The following is an 18,706-nucleotide window of genomic DNA, read 5'->3' as shown; positions in this document are numbered from 1 at the left end:
CAATCATTTCTGGTGTAAAGTCCAATCGCGCTGTTTGTCGACAAGTTCCAGCTGCTAGATCTCGCGCGTGATCAACTCGTGCCAGGCAAGCTGCGATTATTATTGTTTCCCTTTTTCTCTCCTCTCTTTCTCTCGCTCTCTGTGTCTCTCTTTCGAAGTAGCCGAGTGTATGCCCGTGACGTGGCCATGTAAGGGCTAGGCGGGGGTGCCATGCTGGGGCCGCTAATTTTAGATCGACTCCCGTGCTTCCAGGAGTCGACTCGGCGAATCGGCAGCTGGTGATTCGACGAGCTGCTGCCTCTCTCGCGCGCACGTGGATCCGGTATACAATGCGTGTCGCGCTGGTCGCGCAGCGTCCACCGGTCATCCCCCTTCTCGCTTCTCTCGTCTCGAAGAAGTGTCCGATCGTCTTGGTCCAGATGTATCTCGCAATCCCTCTTCCTCCAAGACACGTGGTCACGATCGATCAAGAGAGCCTTCTCGTTGCATACCGTTGAAAGAAATTGCGCAGTGATTGCTAAATATTTTTAATGTTCCCTGCTCCTATAAATTAAAATAGTAATAATGTATGTGTATATATAATATATAATATTATACATAAATATATACATAATAAATATCTGTATATATTCTTTAATTGTATTATTGTGTTCATGCGTATATTAATTTTAAATTTCCAACTGTGCAGCCCCCAAGCGTCATACAAGAACCGGAAACGGAGCAAAGGCTTTGAGAAACGTCGAGAACCGCGGTAGAAACGCATCCTTTCGCTTCTGACGTGGAAAGGGGAATTGAACGCGTGCACACGAGCGTTTCTTTGTGGCGCGAACATGAGGCGGTAGGGGGTAAACGAAAAATCTGGTAGCGGCTGGTGCAGCGGATGTTTGAAGCCACTGAAAGAGGCGAGGTGGTGGTTCCTGTCGTGGCTTCCCTCGCGCTTCGTCTTCGCCGTCTCTCGCGGTCCCTCGCGAGCCTCCTTTTCTCGGTCAGCGTAGGAGGCATACATTTCGGCGGATGTGATGTTTAGGACAAGAACCACCCCGCGACTGACAAAAAGCCCAGCATATATCGTATAAATAGGCGGTGGTTGTTGTCATTGCGGTTGGCGGTCGTAAACTGATATCGCTTTGACCCACATAACACGGATTGATTGTTTGTGGAACGATGAGCAATCGGTCGTTTTCACATTCGGAGAACGGATCCTCGACAGAAGGGAAAAGAATCGTGTCAGTCATAAAATATTCGTTGAATTTCATTTATCATTTCTTGTTAGTCGAATCCAACACCTACAGTATGATCGATTTTTGTACGTATTACAGTTACTAAATTACAAAAAAGAAATAAATTTAATTATAGTATACACATAGATACATATATATACATCCCAAAAGCTTTTAGAATATCGAAAGAATTATGTACTATAGAATATTAAATAATTGAATGCATAAGGAGAACAATTAAGTTGATATTGTTAAAAGTACAATCATGTCTTCGCCGCGGGTTTTCGATATGTTCAACACGTGGCTTGCAATCTCCATTCTCTTGTGGCTCCTGCTGAGACACCGAGAGACCTCCCGGCGTCATTCGGCCAGCATGTGCACAAGAGAGGATCTTCTCTGGTTGTCGAATTGTTTCATCTGTTCGTCGGTCTTATTATTCAAAGCTGAGAATGCATGAAAGAAGTCAAGATCGGATCCAGAGACCAACGCAGGGTTCACACCTCCTCGGTGTCCTCCGCGGGATTGTAAATAGATTCTTTTTGTAGTGTCTGCTATGTACATCAACTTCGTGGGAGAGAATGAATGAAACCACTAAGCACGTATTGATATCTATGATAGTTTTAAGATGTAAACATATCACAGCATCAATGTAAAGATATTGTCTATAAATATAATAGAAATATCAATTTGTATAAAGAAAAGAAGAGATAATCGATTTTCAAACGTATGTATGTAATATTTTCTCCAAAGAATTTTTATATGAAATTTCGAGAATTTCTATAATTATATATTTTAATATAAAATACTAAAGCGACACACGATTAAATAAAATAAAAAAATTTATTTTAATGTGTGTATTCAAATTTTTATAAGAAATTATACTCAAATAAGTCAACTCAATAAATTTTCTGACTTTACATTTATTGTTTCGTTTCTACAGCTGTAGACAAGGAAATGCTGTCAATGCTGTAACGATTGGTGCTAATGATTTAATGCAAAGGTCATAAATATACGATTGAGAATGGCAATATGGCAACGCGCGGTACGTTCTCTCTTACGGAATAGGAGTATCACCTGCTCGTATTGTTTAACTGAGTGAAATGAAACGGCGTCCGGTGCTGGACCAGATTGCGGCCGGCGCGTGCCCGATTCGCGGAAATCTGACACTCTTACTTTTACGACATTCTGCACGGTGCAGGCGCTTAAAAATCTGCCTTGAAAAGCTGCAGCCGTTTTACAGTGTAACACAGAGGAATCGTGTTTGCGTTTAAATACGTAAGAATGTTTAAGATGTATCACGTTTTCATTGCCACTTACACGTACAAATTCTTGTTATAATTAATTCATAGAAAAAATTGTGTTCTATATAGAATTATACAATTTTAAAAAAGAAAATGCAGCTTTTTAAAAGAGAAACATTAAGAGGAATAAGAGATATTTTAAAACGTGAATGTTTTAAACAGTATGGTTTTCATGTCGAGAATGTCATAGAGCCACTTCGGTTGAAAAACTACATCTAATGGGTGCACAAACTGATGTCCTTCGAATACATATGTGACCTATTAAAATATTATGTTATACAAAAGCACATTCAAAGTAAATCTTTAATTTAATATGTGGCTATTATATCTATGTACTTATATAAAACCCCTGGCTAGTATCTTTTATTGCTTCAGATATGAGTTTGTATAAATGTAATAATATATATAGTCTGGTATACTTTTATAGTTTAAATATTCATATTGTGTGTGTGTGTGTGTGTGTGTGTGTGTGTATACACACACACACACACACACACACACACACACACACACACACACACACACACACCCACCATATATTATCACATATTCAAATAATGATAAAACATGTTAAAAATGCTTCCAATGTTACCCAGATTGCTCTTTCTTTGATGTGTAATCAAGATGCATGCGAGAGAGAGAGAGAGAGAGAGAGAGAGAGAGAGAGAGAGAGAGAAGGGAAAAGAGCTGAAAATATACATAACAAACTAACGTCGACTGGAAAGTGCGGCGGCTGCACGCGACTCGCCACGATGCAGAAGAACACGCTGACAGTCACATATGGCTCCGGATATGCTGATGTGGGTATGCTCCATAGAACATGATACATGTAAAATTCAGCGGTGCCTTCTTTGTTAAGACTAATAAACTGTACATGGAACATCCAATTTCTCAAAGCCTGTAGAAAATAAACCGCGTTATTTTTCCTCCTTTTAGCAAGTGATTTTCAATTGTACCGATAATTGATTCCATCGGGACATCTCTTCTTTCACACATCGCAGGCCTTTTCGTACATTCATATTTCCACACGTGGGCCATTTTGTGTAAAACGAGGATTCATGATCCTAACAGTTAAGAGCGAACGATATAAGTAAGAATTATTTATGAGCAATACAGACTATTGCTATATGTACACACAAGATACCTAACCGTCTCAATAATGTATACGAAATTTTATGGGCATTATATTGTAATTGACAAGAACTTTAGCAAACCATCACAGCAATAATCTTCATTGCGGAGATAACCGCAGAATCAACGAATCGTTTCACGAAATGCGTCACATCTTGACAAGATTCAACCTGTTGATCTTCCGCAGGCAATGTATGGTACACTGACCGTTTTTTTCGCATAATCATCCTAATTAGGGATCCTACAAGGATTGTGTGCGAATTTCAAAACATAATCCTGAAGATTTCGATAATTTATTTCGCCAAATTTACAATCGATAGCGATTCGTTACGTTCTTCGCGTTAAAAAAAAAAAACGGACCTAAGAACTTTTTTCGTGATACAAGGTTTGTTCTTCTTGACTGAACTTTTGCACTAATTCATCTTTCTTTCTTTTCTTTTCAAGGGCGCATTCGTAAACTTTAACCCTGCGAGGGGGTCACATCAGGACTGCGTTCCACTGCGTTCGTAAATGATATCCACAGGTAACAGCATTGCAATTTTTTATGGCGGTAACGATAATTAACTAAAAGCTAAGGTTGGAAAATTACTTTTGAAAAGTAACTTGTCATTATTACGCGTTATTTATTGAAAAAAAGTAACTCAGTATATATACTTGTTAAAGCAGTGAGTAAAAGTTAAAAATAATCGGTACGTTAAAAGTAATGAATTACTTTTAATAAATAACGCATAATAGTGCGAAGTTACTGTCCAAAAAAGTGACTTTCCTAATCGTAGCTTTTATAGTTAGTTATTATGAACATCATACAAAATTACAACGTCATTATCAAATCATTATTATAGAAAGTAACGGTAAAAATGATATTGTTTTCTTCTCATCTGTAGTAAAGGTATGTAATATATGTAACATTTAAAAGAGTAAAAGAATGTTATATATATCTACTAATTTTGTTAATATTATTTATATTGATTATTCTAATTTTTAGGATAAGGAATGGTTATACACGTTTTACAGGCGAATTGTGAAGACGGTATATTTAGGCAAGAGTTTTGCGTGAATTAAATGCTCTGGGGAATGAAATCATCATTAGATTGCTGAAGTTCGGAATTAAAGAGAGTATAGGAGTAAATAAAGTCATCTAGCCAGATACAGATCGTGATTTCGTGCTTCAAGCTGCTCTTGTTGGAGCTTTCTATCCTAATTATTTATAACAAATGTATCTGTATTAAATTGTAACATTGAAAATGACCCGTTCGGAGTCGAAACGTTTGTTGAATTGTAGCTACATATTATATTTAAATTAAAGGTTTAGTTATATTATCGGCTTTTTGTCCCTTATTATTTGAATTATTTTATACTTATAGAGATTCCATTTTTGATTTTCTGAACGGGGTCGGAGGCCTTTTTACCCTGTGGGTAACGTTTACGAATACAGCCCAGGAGAAAAAGAAAAGATGAACTGATGCAAAAGTTCAGCCAAAAAGAATAGGTCTATAGGTATGTACATTTACTTACGATATAAGTATCGTATACGAGACATCTATATATATGCGACAATTAAATATGTACGTCGACTTAAATCTATAGGAGAACGATTCGCGATTAGAGCTACGTGATTAAAGCTTATATTAACATTCGTTTTTCGAGTGATTAGAATCATGCTGATTGCGCGCGACTTTTATAGACGCTTCTAACCCTGTAACGGCTGCTAGCACTTCAAACAGACTTTCCATCAATCTGCCAAATATTTCTGACATCTCGTCGTCCTTCCTCGTCACAACAAATATATCTATAAACACATATCAAAATTAAAAATATAAAACATGTATTTTATTGTTTGTTTATTATTGTCTAATAGTGAGATCACGCAAATATTCCAAAAAAAATGAATGGTAATGACATTATACAATTTATAAAAGAACATTGAGCTTATAGTATTTTGATTTATTTTTTTTTAATTACATTTAAAATATTTTTCTCATTTTTATCTTTTTTTTTTTTAAATAAAAAATATGTCGTATTTATATAACTGCCGTTAAAATATTGAGTATTTAATGCAGCGTCTATTAAACTCACCTGATCTATCTTGACCTATATATTTGCAGTACATATTAACGGCCGTTGTTACGTCATCGTCATCGTGAAAAGCATCTCCGGGCCATTGTGCTCTGTGCAGTCTTACAGCTTCGAGCGCCGGACACCACCGTGCATTTCTCAAAAGTTCGGCAACTCTCGCGACTTCTTCCACGGCTCCAGAGCCCGGTAAAGGACTAGGACTAGGTGTTGGAGTAGGCGTTCCTCGTTCGCTTTCGGTGCTTTCTTCAAGTGCTCTACTTAATGCTATTTTCATATTAGCGATCTCAATTGATAGATCTTGTAAAGGAATCTGTACGTTTCTAGCGGCATTCATTAGCGCCCCTAACATTTTGTTCGATGCTTCGATCAGCAGAAGTAGCTGAAAGTGTAGTTTATAGAGCGCTCTACCTAGATCTAACAACATCTCTTCGATGCCTGTTTCCGAGGTATGACTACCGCCTAAAGCCTGAAGCTTAGCGGTTGCTTTACCTGCCTCCAAACACTGAAAGGAAAACGAATATCATGATTATCTGTCAAATAGTTATCAAGTATTTTAACAAAACTTACTTCTGTAGCGTGATCCTTCCTATCCAAAAATGTTTCGAGATGTTCTTGAACTTCCAGCATTCCAAAGCGTAGCGTCTCGTTTAGCCTCTGATTCGCGAATATCGTCACAGAAAACCATACTAGAGGCGGCTCAGCTTTTGAACTAAGTAACTCAGCATGACCAGATAAATGACAACCTAAGTGAGCTGAAGTCGAGCTGCCGTTAGAAAACAAAGCACTTGCCTCGCGCGTAAGACCGACAGATTTACTGCTCACATCCTGAAACATATCAACTTTTTAAATAATTTTCCTTAGAAAAAAAGTAATAATCTATTATTTATTTTTTAGCAGTATTATTTTTATTTTAATACAATAAATTATTTTACAATTTTGGAGCTTACTCTCAAGATCTTGCTCAACAATTGGAAGAAGCTTAAAGTATTGTACGGAGCTTGAGTGATGAGACTTTGAATTTGCTGCCTCCAGATCTCTTCGGCGTCGTCTCGTACGACCTGTCGGAAGGGCATCAACGCGGACAAGTTCGGTGACGCGTTGCAAGGCGTAACATCGCCGAGATCTCCCGCACTTGAGCCGCTATAGATGAAGAATTCAAACAAAACAATTAATATACGCGTTTCCAAAGGTCTCCATATAGAAACTTACGATGTATCAGACCTTGTAGATGAATCGTGACGTGTGCGACTAGGTATCAACGAGAGAGAAGACGGTGGGAACATTCCTGGGATGCTGTTTGCTTCTTGTCCTGTTCCAGACCCTCCTGGTACCTCGTCTAAGGGTGATTCTGATCCTGCCTCGTCGTCTGATGATTCTTCGGTGACACCACGCTACGTACATTCGGAATTTTATTAATATAAACAAATTATTTTTAAAAAGGTAAAAAGTATATAAAGATCTTAAATTATATATAATAAAAATAGTTAAACAATTTTTTTATACATATTTACCCGTGTTGTATGTTTGCTGGATGACGGCGTCTTCTCGCTCAAACTTTCCTCGAACTGTCGCAAACTGGGTTCTCGTTCCTCTCCCTCGCTAAGAGGACGACGTCGAACTCCCCAATTAAAGTTATCGGTACTCTCACCCTGTAAAGTTTAACGAGAAAAATTGAAATCAATATTCTGCATTCAGAAGTAATGAAAGCGTAATGAATTGTAACTTACCTCAACGCTTTCGCTTTCATATTCAAGGAAATCAAAGTCCTTAAATACGCCGAACTGTTCGTCATCCCGTCTAGAGCCTCCACTCAAATCATTATTCGCACCAGAAACCTCCTCCGTTGAAGAAGCCATGGATGATTGTCTTTCCATCAAGTCTGAACTTTGACTGAATATGACCTGAATTTAAAAAATGGTTAATAGTATATTGAAAAATGTAAACAAAGAAATTGAAGAGATTAGAAGCAAATACATAAGTGACAATTTCATGAATATGAAATCAATAGCCACAGCATGTTTCATATTTTGTAGATAGAGAAAAAAGATTACTACGACATTAAATATTACTCAACATTACAGAATTCACTTATTTCGCTGCTTCTCAATTAAATCCCTCTATTTGTAATTACTTTCAAATATCTCAATTTCGACTGACTACGTGAATTTGCTTAGGATATGTAGCAATTGTGCATATATGTACGTGTTATACAATAACTAATCATATATACAGAGTGCTCTGGAGCTATCGCAATTTCTCCTTCAAATTCTAATAAATAAAATAATTGAAGTTGTATTAATTCAAAGAATAAATTTTAATTATAAAGAAAACAATAACGCCAAATTAGGATTTAATACTGAAAGTTAAAAAATAGCAACATGATGCTTTATTATTAAGTTTTCAAAAGATTAACGCGATAGCATAAGAAAGTCGCCTGCATATAATTATATATTACACAATAACGAACAATCAATACATTGTTTTATATCAAAACAACTGATAACACATAATACATTGTCAGATTATCGAATCTATGTATAATATTCAGCAATCATTAAAAATATGCAAAAATATTTTCCATTATATATTTATGAAGATAATTTCTCATATGATCACACATCTAATAGACAAAGCATGAAAAGATAATATACAGATCCCAGATGACTGTGCTGCAAAATTATACTCTACTACCACTTTATAATATCTTACACAAACGTTTTATTATACCTGTAACAATGTGCGAGTGAAAGCACTTTTATAAAGCTTACTTAAAGCGTGTAAGAGACTCAAAGAACATTGCACTTAATTACGAGTACTTGTAATATTGCGAATTACAGCGGGTGTGCAAATGGCATTTATAAGTAACCCTTTACCTTGCTATACAATGTCATTGAACTAATGTGCTCATCCTAAAAAGGGGTAATGAGAGTCAGTTGTTTTTTGTAAGATGTACAGAGTGATGCTTAATTATATATCAATACTTCAGGCGGTGACTCCAGAGCCCCAAAAATGTCAGATGAACGCAAATTGATTTATTTTCTGAAGTTGCAATAAATTAGGAATGCTCGAAAAACATATTCGCCCTTCGCTATAAAGCATGTTATGGCATGTTCCGATGTGACTACATGTTTACTAATTATATATACATATGTATATATATATATATATATATATATATATATTATACAATTATAGCATTTTATTTTAAAATACCTATATTTTTATGTAAATTTATTTCTTAAGAAAGAAATTTATAAAATATAAGTGTTTTAAGATATATATAATTCAGAATAAAATACTATATATACATATAATTGCATGTACATGTACATATGTATTGTATTAGGACAGATCATAGGATAGGACACACTACTTGAATTAATAATTGAAACATCTGCATGTAAAAACGTACCGATGGACTCTTTGGTAAACCAACTCTTTGTCCACATGTTGTTAATAGATTTACCAAGCATTCCCTGACACGGCCCTATTGAAAAAAAAATGGATTAAATTTTAATTTTTTTATTTTAATGGATTAAATTTTCTGCATAAAATAAAATCTTTGGTCAATTTCTAATCAAATCTCTATTGTAATCATAATAAATTCTTGTGTGAATTTTTTAATAACTATACCTGTGACATCCATGGTCTCTTCCAACCGGCAATAGCACTATTTTCGGCCGGCGATAGAGATAATGAACAACGTGGAGAACTGATTAATTTTTCTTCAGTACCTTGACGTATCAGCCAACGTCGACCAATTACTGGTGTTTGAGACAGATCAAACGTGAAATCCATTGTTCTTCCTATTAATAAAAATAAAATAGTCAAAATATTACAAATATTAAAAAAGATTAATAAAAATAATATCTATATTTCTACATGATAGAACTCAATAACAGAACACAATTTTGACACTTTGTAAAATATTTTAACTAAAAAGGTTTCAGATATACAAACATCCAAATAAACGTATAGAAGCATAAATAATACATATTTAAGAAAATATAATAAAATTAAAAGTATGTTCAGTTTAGAAAAATAATTATTTTAGGAAAAAAATTATCTATCATTATTGTTGTTCTTATCGTAATCTGGGTGTCGTGCAAGAAATCATCCGTGCCACATATGCATGCCGTAAAAGAAAAAAAAAACTGATAATATACATTTAAGAGAAATAAAAGTATTTAATTTAAATAATTACGGAAATATCGATTTACCCGGTAATTCTTTTTTGGTAAATATCTCTGTATCGGTGAAGCTAGGATGCGGTGATGATAGCGAAGAATCCCAGGATGAACCGTGCATCGAAGTTGGCGGCGCTACGAGTGTTGATGATCTTGTTACTACAAGCTTCAAGATTTTTAGCGCTTCTTTCCACTGAGTACCCTGAAACATTAGTTTATTTATAAACTATAAATAATTATAAAGCTAATTAAATCTTTAAATCTTTACCTCAACGTATTTAGAAATCACTCTCAACAGTTCGGTATTAATCGGTTGCGCAGCTGGAGACGCTAAATCCACGTAATGCAACATGCAATGTATAATACTGAGTACCGGCAATGCCACACTGCTTGGGCCTTTCTCCAATACTTCCACAAGGAAAGCAAGCATGTTGAAACTAAGATGAGCATAGGAATCGTAAAGATATTTAACTACACATTTAGTCCACTGGAAGCTTTCCTTACTGAAAGTACGCCGACTGTACAACGTCATTACAGTACCGAGATTCTCTAATTTTTTTCCTTTTTCCGCGCTTACCTACAAGAAAAATTAAAAAAAGAAAAGAGTGAATAAATAAGTATATTTCAGTAAATAAATTAGTAATTGCACGCAATACTAATTTCCATCTGTTAATGTGATAGAAAAATCAATAAATAGAAAAGATCTTACTTGCGCAATGTTTTCGGCGCTTCTGATGCAAAGTTCGTTAGCGTCTTCGTAATTTAATAGCATGTAAGGCAACAATGATACAACATTCATTGGAAATGCGAGGCTTTGCGTCGGGTCGACGACTGGCAGATCTAATAGAGGTGTGAATTGAGACAGCAGTGTAACGACTGGTTCGTATGTATTTGGACTAGTGCATCCTTTCAATAGCAGCGCGTGTACACCGGGAAACGATGTCCATCGCAATTGCTGTTGCAGTTTCTCAACCTTGTCCCGGGCGTCTGGTCGATCGAGTGGTAGCCTGTGCAGCACACGACTGAGTAGCCGCAGTGCCAAGAGGAATTCGTGCTCATAATCTGATTCAAGCAGGGATACTGACAGCCAGAACAGTTGCGCTAATATTGTCATTTTGTCGTCTTGCGTGGCGGAATCACCTAGTAATTTCAAAGACTGTGCCGATCTTGATCTAGATAAGTTCGAGTTAGGATACTTGTTGCCGCCAGTTCTATTCTCCAATTCTGCAGACAAAAATTTTCGTCCAAAATCGATAAATTTGAATTAATATCTAATTTATACTTGGAAATCTTGTAACAAGAATATTGTAAGAAATGTCAAATAGTGATAATAACCTTTCATATCGCTGGTCGCGGAATTCCCACCGCTGGACCTTTTCATGCAGTAACTAACCGAGTAACTAGTGCTCCTAGTGTGTCCGCCTTGATTTAGATGAGAAAACATATGCGGTCCAGCTGGATAACCATTTCCACCCGGACTACGCTTCCCTCCGATTACATTTCCCGAAACAGGATCCTTGTTATTCAAATTAGGCGTCGATTTAAAGATTTCTTTCATGAAATCAAGTGGTCTAAAGTCTGACTCTAACGAATCAACAGCCGCTTCCAACGTTAGCAACAACTCTGTTACATATCCCTGGTGCACATAAAAATTATAATATAATCATGTAAAATATTTCGTATGTCAATCAACTTCAAATTCTTTTTAAAATCATAATCATATACTTATATTTTTTAAAATAAAGATAATTATATCAATAAGAAAACTGTTGATACCTGCATGTCTTCGCCTTGCTCGGCAACTGTTTCCACCAATCTAGATAAGATATCAGACAACATTCTAGACGTTATGGGAACACGCAACGCTCGAAAAACTTGCAAAGATCTTCCTGCATAGTGTCTGGACGAGCAAGAAAGACCTAATTGCAGCGCCGTTTGCGCCCATCTTTGACTAACTAATGCATGAGGCAAGGAGTCCCTAAAGACACGTAACACGTGCCGCAATAATATCGTGAGTTGCTCAGCGCTACGCACCCACCATACTTTGGCAGTCATATCCTCATAATTCCAGAGCGGTTGATTTGTCCTATTATGAAAATTATAATATAATATAAGGAACATAATAATTACATTTATTTTATTTCCTAAGTATGTAATTAACGTGCATACCTAGACGCTAAGAAATTAATTAAGGATTTAATGACGTCTTGTATTGGCATATTGGGACCCGGTTGAGGACCGGTCCAATTATGTGTGTCCTCTGGCGTTACAATAACAGGCGGCACTGCATTCGTTGCCGTTCCGCTTGCGGTCGGCCAGCTATTGCATATCGCTGGTTCTGCAAAATCGTTTTTTTTATTTCTGTCGATTTTTTTATAAATATGAAGTAAAAATAATTTTATATAGCACATTTGGATATTTTACCGTAATGAGAATTTCCATAATCTTTACTCTCATCCGTTGTCGAATAATTCGAGTGATTCATCGACATCGGCGGAGTTGACGTCGAATTCGACAAAGACGAATGAGTAGGTGTACCGTCTGCAACCGAGGAAGACGGCAACGGTGGAGGAGGAGGCGGTGGCGGAGGTGGAGGAGGTACTGGTGGAAACACTGAGGAATCTGGAGGCATAGGTGGTGGCGGAGGTGGTGGTGGAGGAGGTGGCGGAGGCGGTGGTGAAGAGGGTGGAGGTGGCGAAGACGACGGTGGTGGTGTCGTCGGGGGTGGAATTGCGGGAGGACCGTACAGATAACTATCAAATTCTGGATCTATCTCTGTAAAATTGTGTTCCAGCACTGGTAGAGTCGGAGTGGACAATCCCAATCCCAATTGCTCCGTCTTCGAGGCGAGCAACACGCGCGCCACGCCGAGATGATCACGATGGTCGCCAAGTACGACCAGTAAATTCAGCAGTAAACAACGACAGTGATCCCGTACCAATGGTCTGGAATGATCTAGACCGAGAAAAACTATATGCAGCATCAAGGGAACGTGTATGGCCCAATCAAGTTGAATTCCATCGATGATCACGTCGGTCAGCAACATCACAGCGATGTTACATCTGAAGAGTTATATAACAACAGATATTAATGCATATCATATTTAGCGAAGTGAATGAAATACCGTAGCTTGCAATCACCTATGAAATCCGCTTATCGGTTGAGAACTGTCGGGCAAGTATTCAGTTAGAGGAGCGAAATATCCGCCGTATTCTGGCATTGGCAAGGGATGCGGTTGAGGAATATCGAATTTCTCGTCAACGCACGGCATCTTCCCATTCACCCCGACTGGTCCGTTACGAGCGGCGTAACACGACTCGTCGGTAGTTAACTAAGAACAATATTAATGTTTCAAATTAGACCGTTCTGTTAAAATGCATTAGATGCTTTCTCAAGCTTACACATTTCTACTCGTGATCTTGTCATCGGGACAAGTAAAACTTTTTAGATATATAATTTTAAGACTTTTTATAACGATAAATCAAGTTAAGATAGAGTAATGTACCTCGGCTTCCGTCGTAGGAGTTGATAGATCGTCTGGAAGAACTGGTGGACCGCTCGCAGTCCTTGTCTTTTCTGCCCTTGGAGTTTGAAACCCCGCAAGCGCTCGAAGCGCTGTATCGGATTTTGAGCTGAGGCAGAAAACAGCAAATATTTTGAAATATAAATTATAATTATTGCATTTTGTCGAGCAATATATTCGTATATAAATTAGTTATTCTCAAACATTCCTTTTTACTTTCTTAAAGAATAAATTTAAGAAATTATGGAATCTTTAAATTTTAATTAAACAATATAAACAATATAAACTTCAATAAGCATTGTATTACTTACCCAGTTTTGACGGGATCTTCTCCGGAGTGTCTTTTCGTATGAATAGTACCCTTTTCGACGCCGAGATCACGGGGAGGATTGGCAGGATCGGCAGCGGGCGCATCGCTGTGGGACGAGGCTTTTCTCATGCTAGTAAGCCGATAAAAGGGCGGTGTTTCTGTCCGCTCGATCAAGCAATTCAAAGTTTCGACCGTTTCCAATTCTGTCATCATTTCGTCGACAAGACGATCCGGACGGGCTCGTGCCAGATACAATACCACACGCTTTGCCTAATGATTCGATATTTTTATTATTACTGCCTTGTCGTCCGCAAATAAAACTATCCTAAAAGTTTCACTCACGTATGGTAGCAACTCTTGAGGTGCCATCCCCGAAACGATAATCAAATAGCGGATTATGACTTTAAGATTGTTTGGCCAACAACCACACAAAGTCGCCCAAAGCTCTTCTGTCTCTTTAGGATGTTCGTCCGAGAACTTTGCTGTGATATAGAAGAGATTGTTGAGCACCATCTCCGTCGCTTCGGCGCTGCCCCAACCTTCTCTGCGCGTTCCTCCGCGTGTTACATCGCTTGTGTAATACTGTAAAAAATTAATTAGGAAATGTTGTGGGACTGTAAAAGAATATCTTCTGTAAATGTACGGGCAAAAAAAATCTTTCTGAGAAAAGATTTAAAAAATGAGGAAAGCCATAATTATAGTCATAAAATTTCATAATTATTATCTTTCTTATTTTTTCTTTTTTATAATATAGGAAATATCATATTTTAAAACAATTAACTTTAAAAAAGAGAATATACATTTTTAAATTAAAAAATGTTTACTCGACAAATGTTTTTATCAAAGAGCTTTTCATAAAGGATGAAAAATAACTGCATTGTCAAAATATGGTTTGTTAGCTTTGATATCTGTGGTATCCTCCTACGTTTGATTAAAAAATAGAAGAATTGTTTACAAAATAACAAGATAACGATCATTCACCACATATCACGATATCGTTAATACTGCTGACAATTGCAAAGGTACTAAAAGAAAGGCGAGAATATCGGAAAATCGATTATAGTATTGTTTGCATGCTAAGCAGAAGAGCTCTCGCTGTAATCACCTGAATTACAATTCTCTCGTCTCGTTCATCCACCTATCGAGGTGATCAAGATTATTACCATCATCAATAATTGAATAACATCGCCCGATGGAAGAAATGTAATGATCGTTACGTTCTTTCTCCATTAAACGAATTTTCTTCTCAACGGTCCCGACATACCACTCTAACCGATCGTTCAATTACAATGCTCGCAATAGAACTGATCAAGAGAATTCTTACGATTGCAATAAGCTAAATTATCAAAAGAAGATATCTTAAAGGCACTGGGTATTAATCCCAGTACTTCTCGCACAAAAAACGGCGTTCTACATGCTATATTCTATATCATTCACGATAATCAAGAGAATCACAATTGTTGATAATCATTAGATAATTGCGTGGTGTGCAGTCAAAGAGATTTTGAGTACTAATGATTTCCATTTCCAATAGATTTCTGTATGCTGAATTCTAATCAGATATTCTAATATTAGAGTCATGTTCTCAGTTATTAATGGAATTAAGAAAATATTATGATTCGATTGTAATATGCCAAATATCGTAATCAACTTTAAAGATTGGCACCGATCTTTCTACTTGTGCCAAAACTTTATCATATATTTTTGTCAAAATTGCTTGCGTACGTTTTTGATGATATTTTGTGTCGCGAGAATTCTCATATCTACGGGAATTTATTATTTATATCAATTCCATTTTGTATATCAATTTTTTATACTTATACTATATAATACTATTGTATATTTTATAACGTATTTAATATTCATATTTTTATCGAAACTAGATTGTATGTCCTTATTAAAATTCTACAGCATTTATTTCATTAATAAACATTTCTTGAAAGGAATTAACTATTTTAACTGTGTTTTATCATTGAGTTTTCACATTGCACGTGCAAATGCAATCGCTATATTGATGCATTTGCAAGTCCGTCGAAATCAGTACACAGCTCAGGTATTGCGTTCTCTGCGAGCTTCTTCATCTTGGTTTCACTGGTTTCACAGAATGTAGTTCAGATTCTATTCACGATGTTCAATTTTCTCAAATAACAAAGACATACCAACGCGATACCAAATTAGAATTATTCATCTCGTTAAAAATTAATACATAATGGTCGGATAAAAATCATCGGCCATGTTTAGGATAATGGAACATTGTTATATAAAACCGATGAAAATGTCCCCGAGATATGTTTAGCTTGCGTGTGCAAAGTACTAGAATTTTTAAAGACAAAATTTAAAGTTTCTATCCAAAGGTAGATCATTTACAATTTTCAAGGATAACCATGAAAATAAAATATATCACAGAAACATAACTCGTTTCTACTGCACAAATGATAAATATGAATTTTGAGATTTTGCAAAATTATACCTGCAATTCTTTTCTAAAATTAGATCATAATCGTTATCCAAAATGATTCTGCAAGCGATTCAGATCATATGGGGGCGTAGCTCAGATGGTAGAGCGCTCGCTTAGCATGCGAGAGGTACCGGGATCGATACCCGGCGCCTCCAAGATCACTTTTTGTCTCCTTTTACCAAAAGTGGATCACAATTATGATTCAAAATAATCCTGCCAGAAATCCAGATTATATGGGGGGCGTAGCTCAGATGGTAGAGCGCTCGCTTAGCATGCGAGAGGTACCGGGATCGATACCCGGCGCCTCCAATATCATTTTATTTTTTGGCTCCTTTCACTGAAAGTAGATCACTGATCTGAGCTTGAATGCTCTTTCTGCAGAGCTGCATATAAGAGGGCGTAGCTCAGATGGTAGAGCGCTCGCTTAGCATGCGAGAGGTACCGGGATCGATACCCGGCGCCTCCAATATTATTTTATTTTTTGGCTCCTTTCACTGAAAGTAGATCACTTTTCTGAATCCAATTGATCTTTATGCAGAACTGCATTACAGGGGGCGTAGCTCAGATGGTAGAGCGCTCGCTTAGCATGCGAGAGGTACCGGGATCGATACCCGGCGCCTCCAAGTTTTCTTTTTGTCCTTTTACCAATAAATCATTTATTATGTCAAACAACACATATTGAAAATATAACGTATTGAAAATATATAAATCAAGTGAGATTTCAGCTCACTCTTTCAGCATGCAAGGATATCAAAAGCAATATTCAGCATATTTATAACGCGCATACATTTTTTCTTCTAACAATAAACAATTATATCGTTTATTTGTAAATATACAACTATGCTCGTTATGTATCAAAAATACGTTTAATAAAAGTTCAATTAAAAGTTGAAACAGCTCAATTATCGCATCAACTTCTACAAACCAAAATAGATGAAGTAATACATGATATGAATTCTCTATATATATCAGCTCTTGAATAGTAACGTAATATTGCAATATAAAAATATCTTTTTCGATAAATGCTTTTGTCAATTATGTTACTGTCTTCTCTCAAGCTTTTCTTATATTATTTCTATTGTCCCATTATCTCCATTAACTACGTCCAAAAAGTAAAAGCGCGCACAAAGTTCCAGAATTTCGAAGTGAAATGCTTTCTATAGCGTTGCTATTCCAAAGCTGATCACGATAATGAGTTTCATTCACCTGATAATAACTCAACGGATTAGATGGCGGCGGTACGTTAGGATCAACAAGTTCCATATTATGCAACCAGGGCAACAAATATTGCAACAACAATTGCCGAACCTCCCTGCGAGCTGTTTGAAATCGATGTGTAATTTCTGAAACATATATGCATTCTTGAGTATAAATTTCCGAGAATGACCACATCAAACAATCTCAATAATGTCCTTTATTAATTTTACGTTGTAAATAATATATTGGCAGAGTATCAAAGGAAAGCTACATATTACTTTTTTATTATACTAGTACAATAGCATGTAACTTACTTTTACGTTAATAATAAAAAGAAAAAACAATATCTATTAAACTATCATCGTTCCTATTTTTATAAATCCACGAATTAATGGATTGTCACGTTGTCAGATTATTTTTCTCGTTTTCTTTATTAACACAATTTTCCGAGACAATATGTATGAGCACATCTCTTTCCTTACTAAGTTCACCCAGTTTTTCTCAAATATCCACTGTATTGAATTTCATACATAATACATCATATGTGCATAATGCATGTGTACGACGGATATCTCATCATCTGTCTCAATTTAGAAATATTTAAATAGCAGCTATTTTGCAACTTGCATGAATTTAATGCGGAATGCATTATCAATTTCTTTCTCTTTTTTCATTTAATCCATTTAATTAATACTAATGACGATCTCCAATACTGTTGTGTAGCAGTAATATAACATGCTGATTTAAATTAGCAAAATGGAAGGGGCATTCGAAATTTTCATCAACATTCGCAAATAACATTCCAAATGATTTACCGATCATGTATGTGCATGTTCAAAATTATATGACATTTATATTTTCACCTGCAATTATCTGCATTTGTTTCGACCAAGCGTCGGATTTGAATTTTAAAGGTATTAACGCACAAAATGCCTTATTTATCTTTATAATTCCTTTGCATCATATAATTCTCGATATACAAAATGCAAAATTGTTCGATTATTTAATGTTATTTCTAAGATCTTTTATATTTATAAATACATGTATTGGACTAAATCTTAATAGATTTGTCGCAATCCGATCAATCCATCCGGTAGCTTTTATTTATCTCTAGAAGTTTTTCAATTAGCTGTATGCAAATTAACTTATTAATTAATATAGGTTTTTATTCACGTTTTAAACAAATTCAATATTTATATGTGCTTTGTGTACCTACTATATTAATTGTTATAATCAGCTACTTTATGTTTGATTTTAATAAGTTTAAAATATTTTAGCTTATATATTAATATATTATATACAT

General features: G+C 36.0%; 2 protein-coding genes and 4 non-coding genes across 6 annotated transcripts in view; 4 read left to right on the top strand and 2 right to left on the bottom strand.

Annotated features, from left to right (window-relative positions):
- Nucleotides 1-2,623: 2,623 nt before the first annotated feature.
- On the bottom strand, nucleotides 2,624-3,756 carry LOC108771736 (A-kinase anchor protein 14). The gene is made up of 4 exons (XM_018537097.1): nucleotides 3,736-3,756; nucleotides 3,478-3,585; nucleotides 3,234-3,419; nucleotides 2,624-2,779 (listed from the first exon to the last, which is right to left on the bottom strand). Exons 1-4 carry the CDS (start codon nucleotides 3,754-3,756, stop codon nucleotides 2,660-2,662), a joined length of 435 nt encoding a protein of 144 aa, XP_018392599.1. The 3' UTR covers nucleotides 2,624-2,659.
- Nucleotides 3,757-4,628: 872 nt separating this feature from the next.
- Nucleotides 4,629-18,706, bottom strand: part of fry (microtubule binding protein furry) — a 31,809-nt gene continuing 17,731 nt past the window's right edge. The window contains exons 25-45 of the mRNA XM_018537116.1: nucleotides 17,413-17,549; nucleotides 14,091-14,330; nucleotides 13,750-14,018; nucleotides 13,421-13,547; nucleotides 13,056-13,246; nucleotides 12,340-12,977; nucleotides 12,085-12,253; nucleotides 11,692-12,001; nucleotides 11,251-11,551; nucleotides 10,625-11,139; nucleotides 10,184-10,492; nucleotides 9,949-10,117; nucleotides 9,362-9,534; nucleotides 9,141-9,215; nucleotides 7,456-7,629; nucleotides 7,240-7,377; nucleotides 6,938-7,119; nucleotides 6,676-6,868; nucleotides 6,296-6,553; nucleotides 5,729-6,230; nucleotides 4,629-5,441 (exon numbers count right to left, since the gene is read on the bottom strand). Coding sequence (XP_018392618.1) covers nucleotides 5,281-5,441; nucleotides 5,729-6,230; nucleotides 6,296-6,553; nucleotides 6,676-6,868; nucleotides 6,938-7,119; nucleotides 7,240-7,377; nucleotides 7,456-7,629; nucleotides 9,141-9,215; nucleotides 9,362-9,534; nucleotides 9,949-10,117; nucleotides 10,184-10,492; nucleotides 10,625-11,139; nucleotides 11,251-11,551; nucleotides 11,692-12,001; nucleotides 12,085-12,253; nucleotides 12,340-12,977; nucleotides 13,056-13,246; nucleotides 13,421-13,547; nucleotides 13,750-14,018; nucleotides 14,091-14,330; nucleotides 17,413-17,549 — 5,231 coding nt within the window. The 3' untranslated portion in view covers nucleotides 4,629-5,280. The remainder of the gene's footprint in view (nucleotides 5,442-5,728; nucleotides 6,231-6,295; nucleotides 6,554-6,675; nucleotides 6,869-6,937; nucleotides 7,120-7,239; nucleotides 7,378-7,455; nucleotides 7,630-9,140; nucleotides 9,216-9,361; nucleotides 9,535-9,948; nucleotides 10,118-10,183; nucleotides 10,493-10,624; nucleotides 11,140-11,250; nucleotides 11,552-11,691; nucleotides 12,002-12,084; nucleotides 12,254-12,339; nucleotides 12,978-13,055; nucleotides 13,247-13,420; nucleotides 13,548-13,749; nucleotides 14,019-14,090; nucleotides 14,331-17,412; nucleotides 17,550-18,706) is intronic.
- On the top strand, nucleotides 16,289-16,361 carry TRNAA-AGC (transfer RNA alanine (anticodon AGC)). The gene has a single exon. It is a non-coding gene; the product is annotated as a tRNA-Ala (tRNA).
- TRNAA-AGC (transfer RNA alanine (anticodon AGC)) lies at nucleotides 16,443-16,515 on the top strand. Its single transcript has one exon. It is a non-coding gene; the product is annotated as a tRNA-Ala (tRNA).
- Nucleotides 16,600-16,672, top strand: TRNAA-AGC (transfer RNA alanine (anticodon AGC)). The gene has a single exon. It is a non-coding gene; the product is annotated as a tRNA-Ala (tRNA).
- TRNAA-AGC (transfer RNA alanine (anticodon AGC)) lies at nucleotides 16,757-16,829 on the top strand. Its single transcript has one exon. It is a non-coding gene; the product is annotated as a tRNA-Ala (tRNA).

Source organism: Cyphomyrmex costatus, unplaced genomic scaffold (assembly GCF_001594065.2).
Source record: "Cyphomyrmex costatus isolate MS0001 unplaced genomic scaffold, Ccosl1.0 scaffold164, whole genome shotgun sequence".
In the NCBI taxonomy this organism is placed as follows: Eukaryota; Metazoa; Arthropoda; class Insecta; order Hymenoptera; family Formicidae; genus Cyphomyrmex; species Cyphomyrmex costatus.
This window is presented reverse-complemented; position numbering and strand designations above follow the sequence as displayed.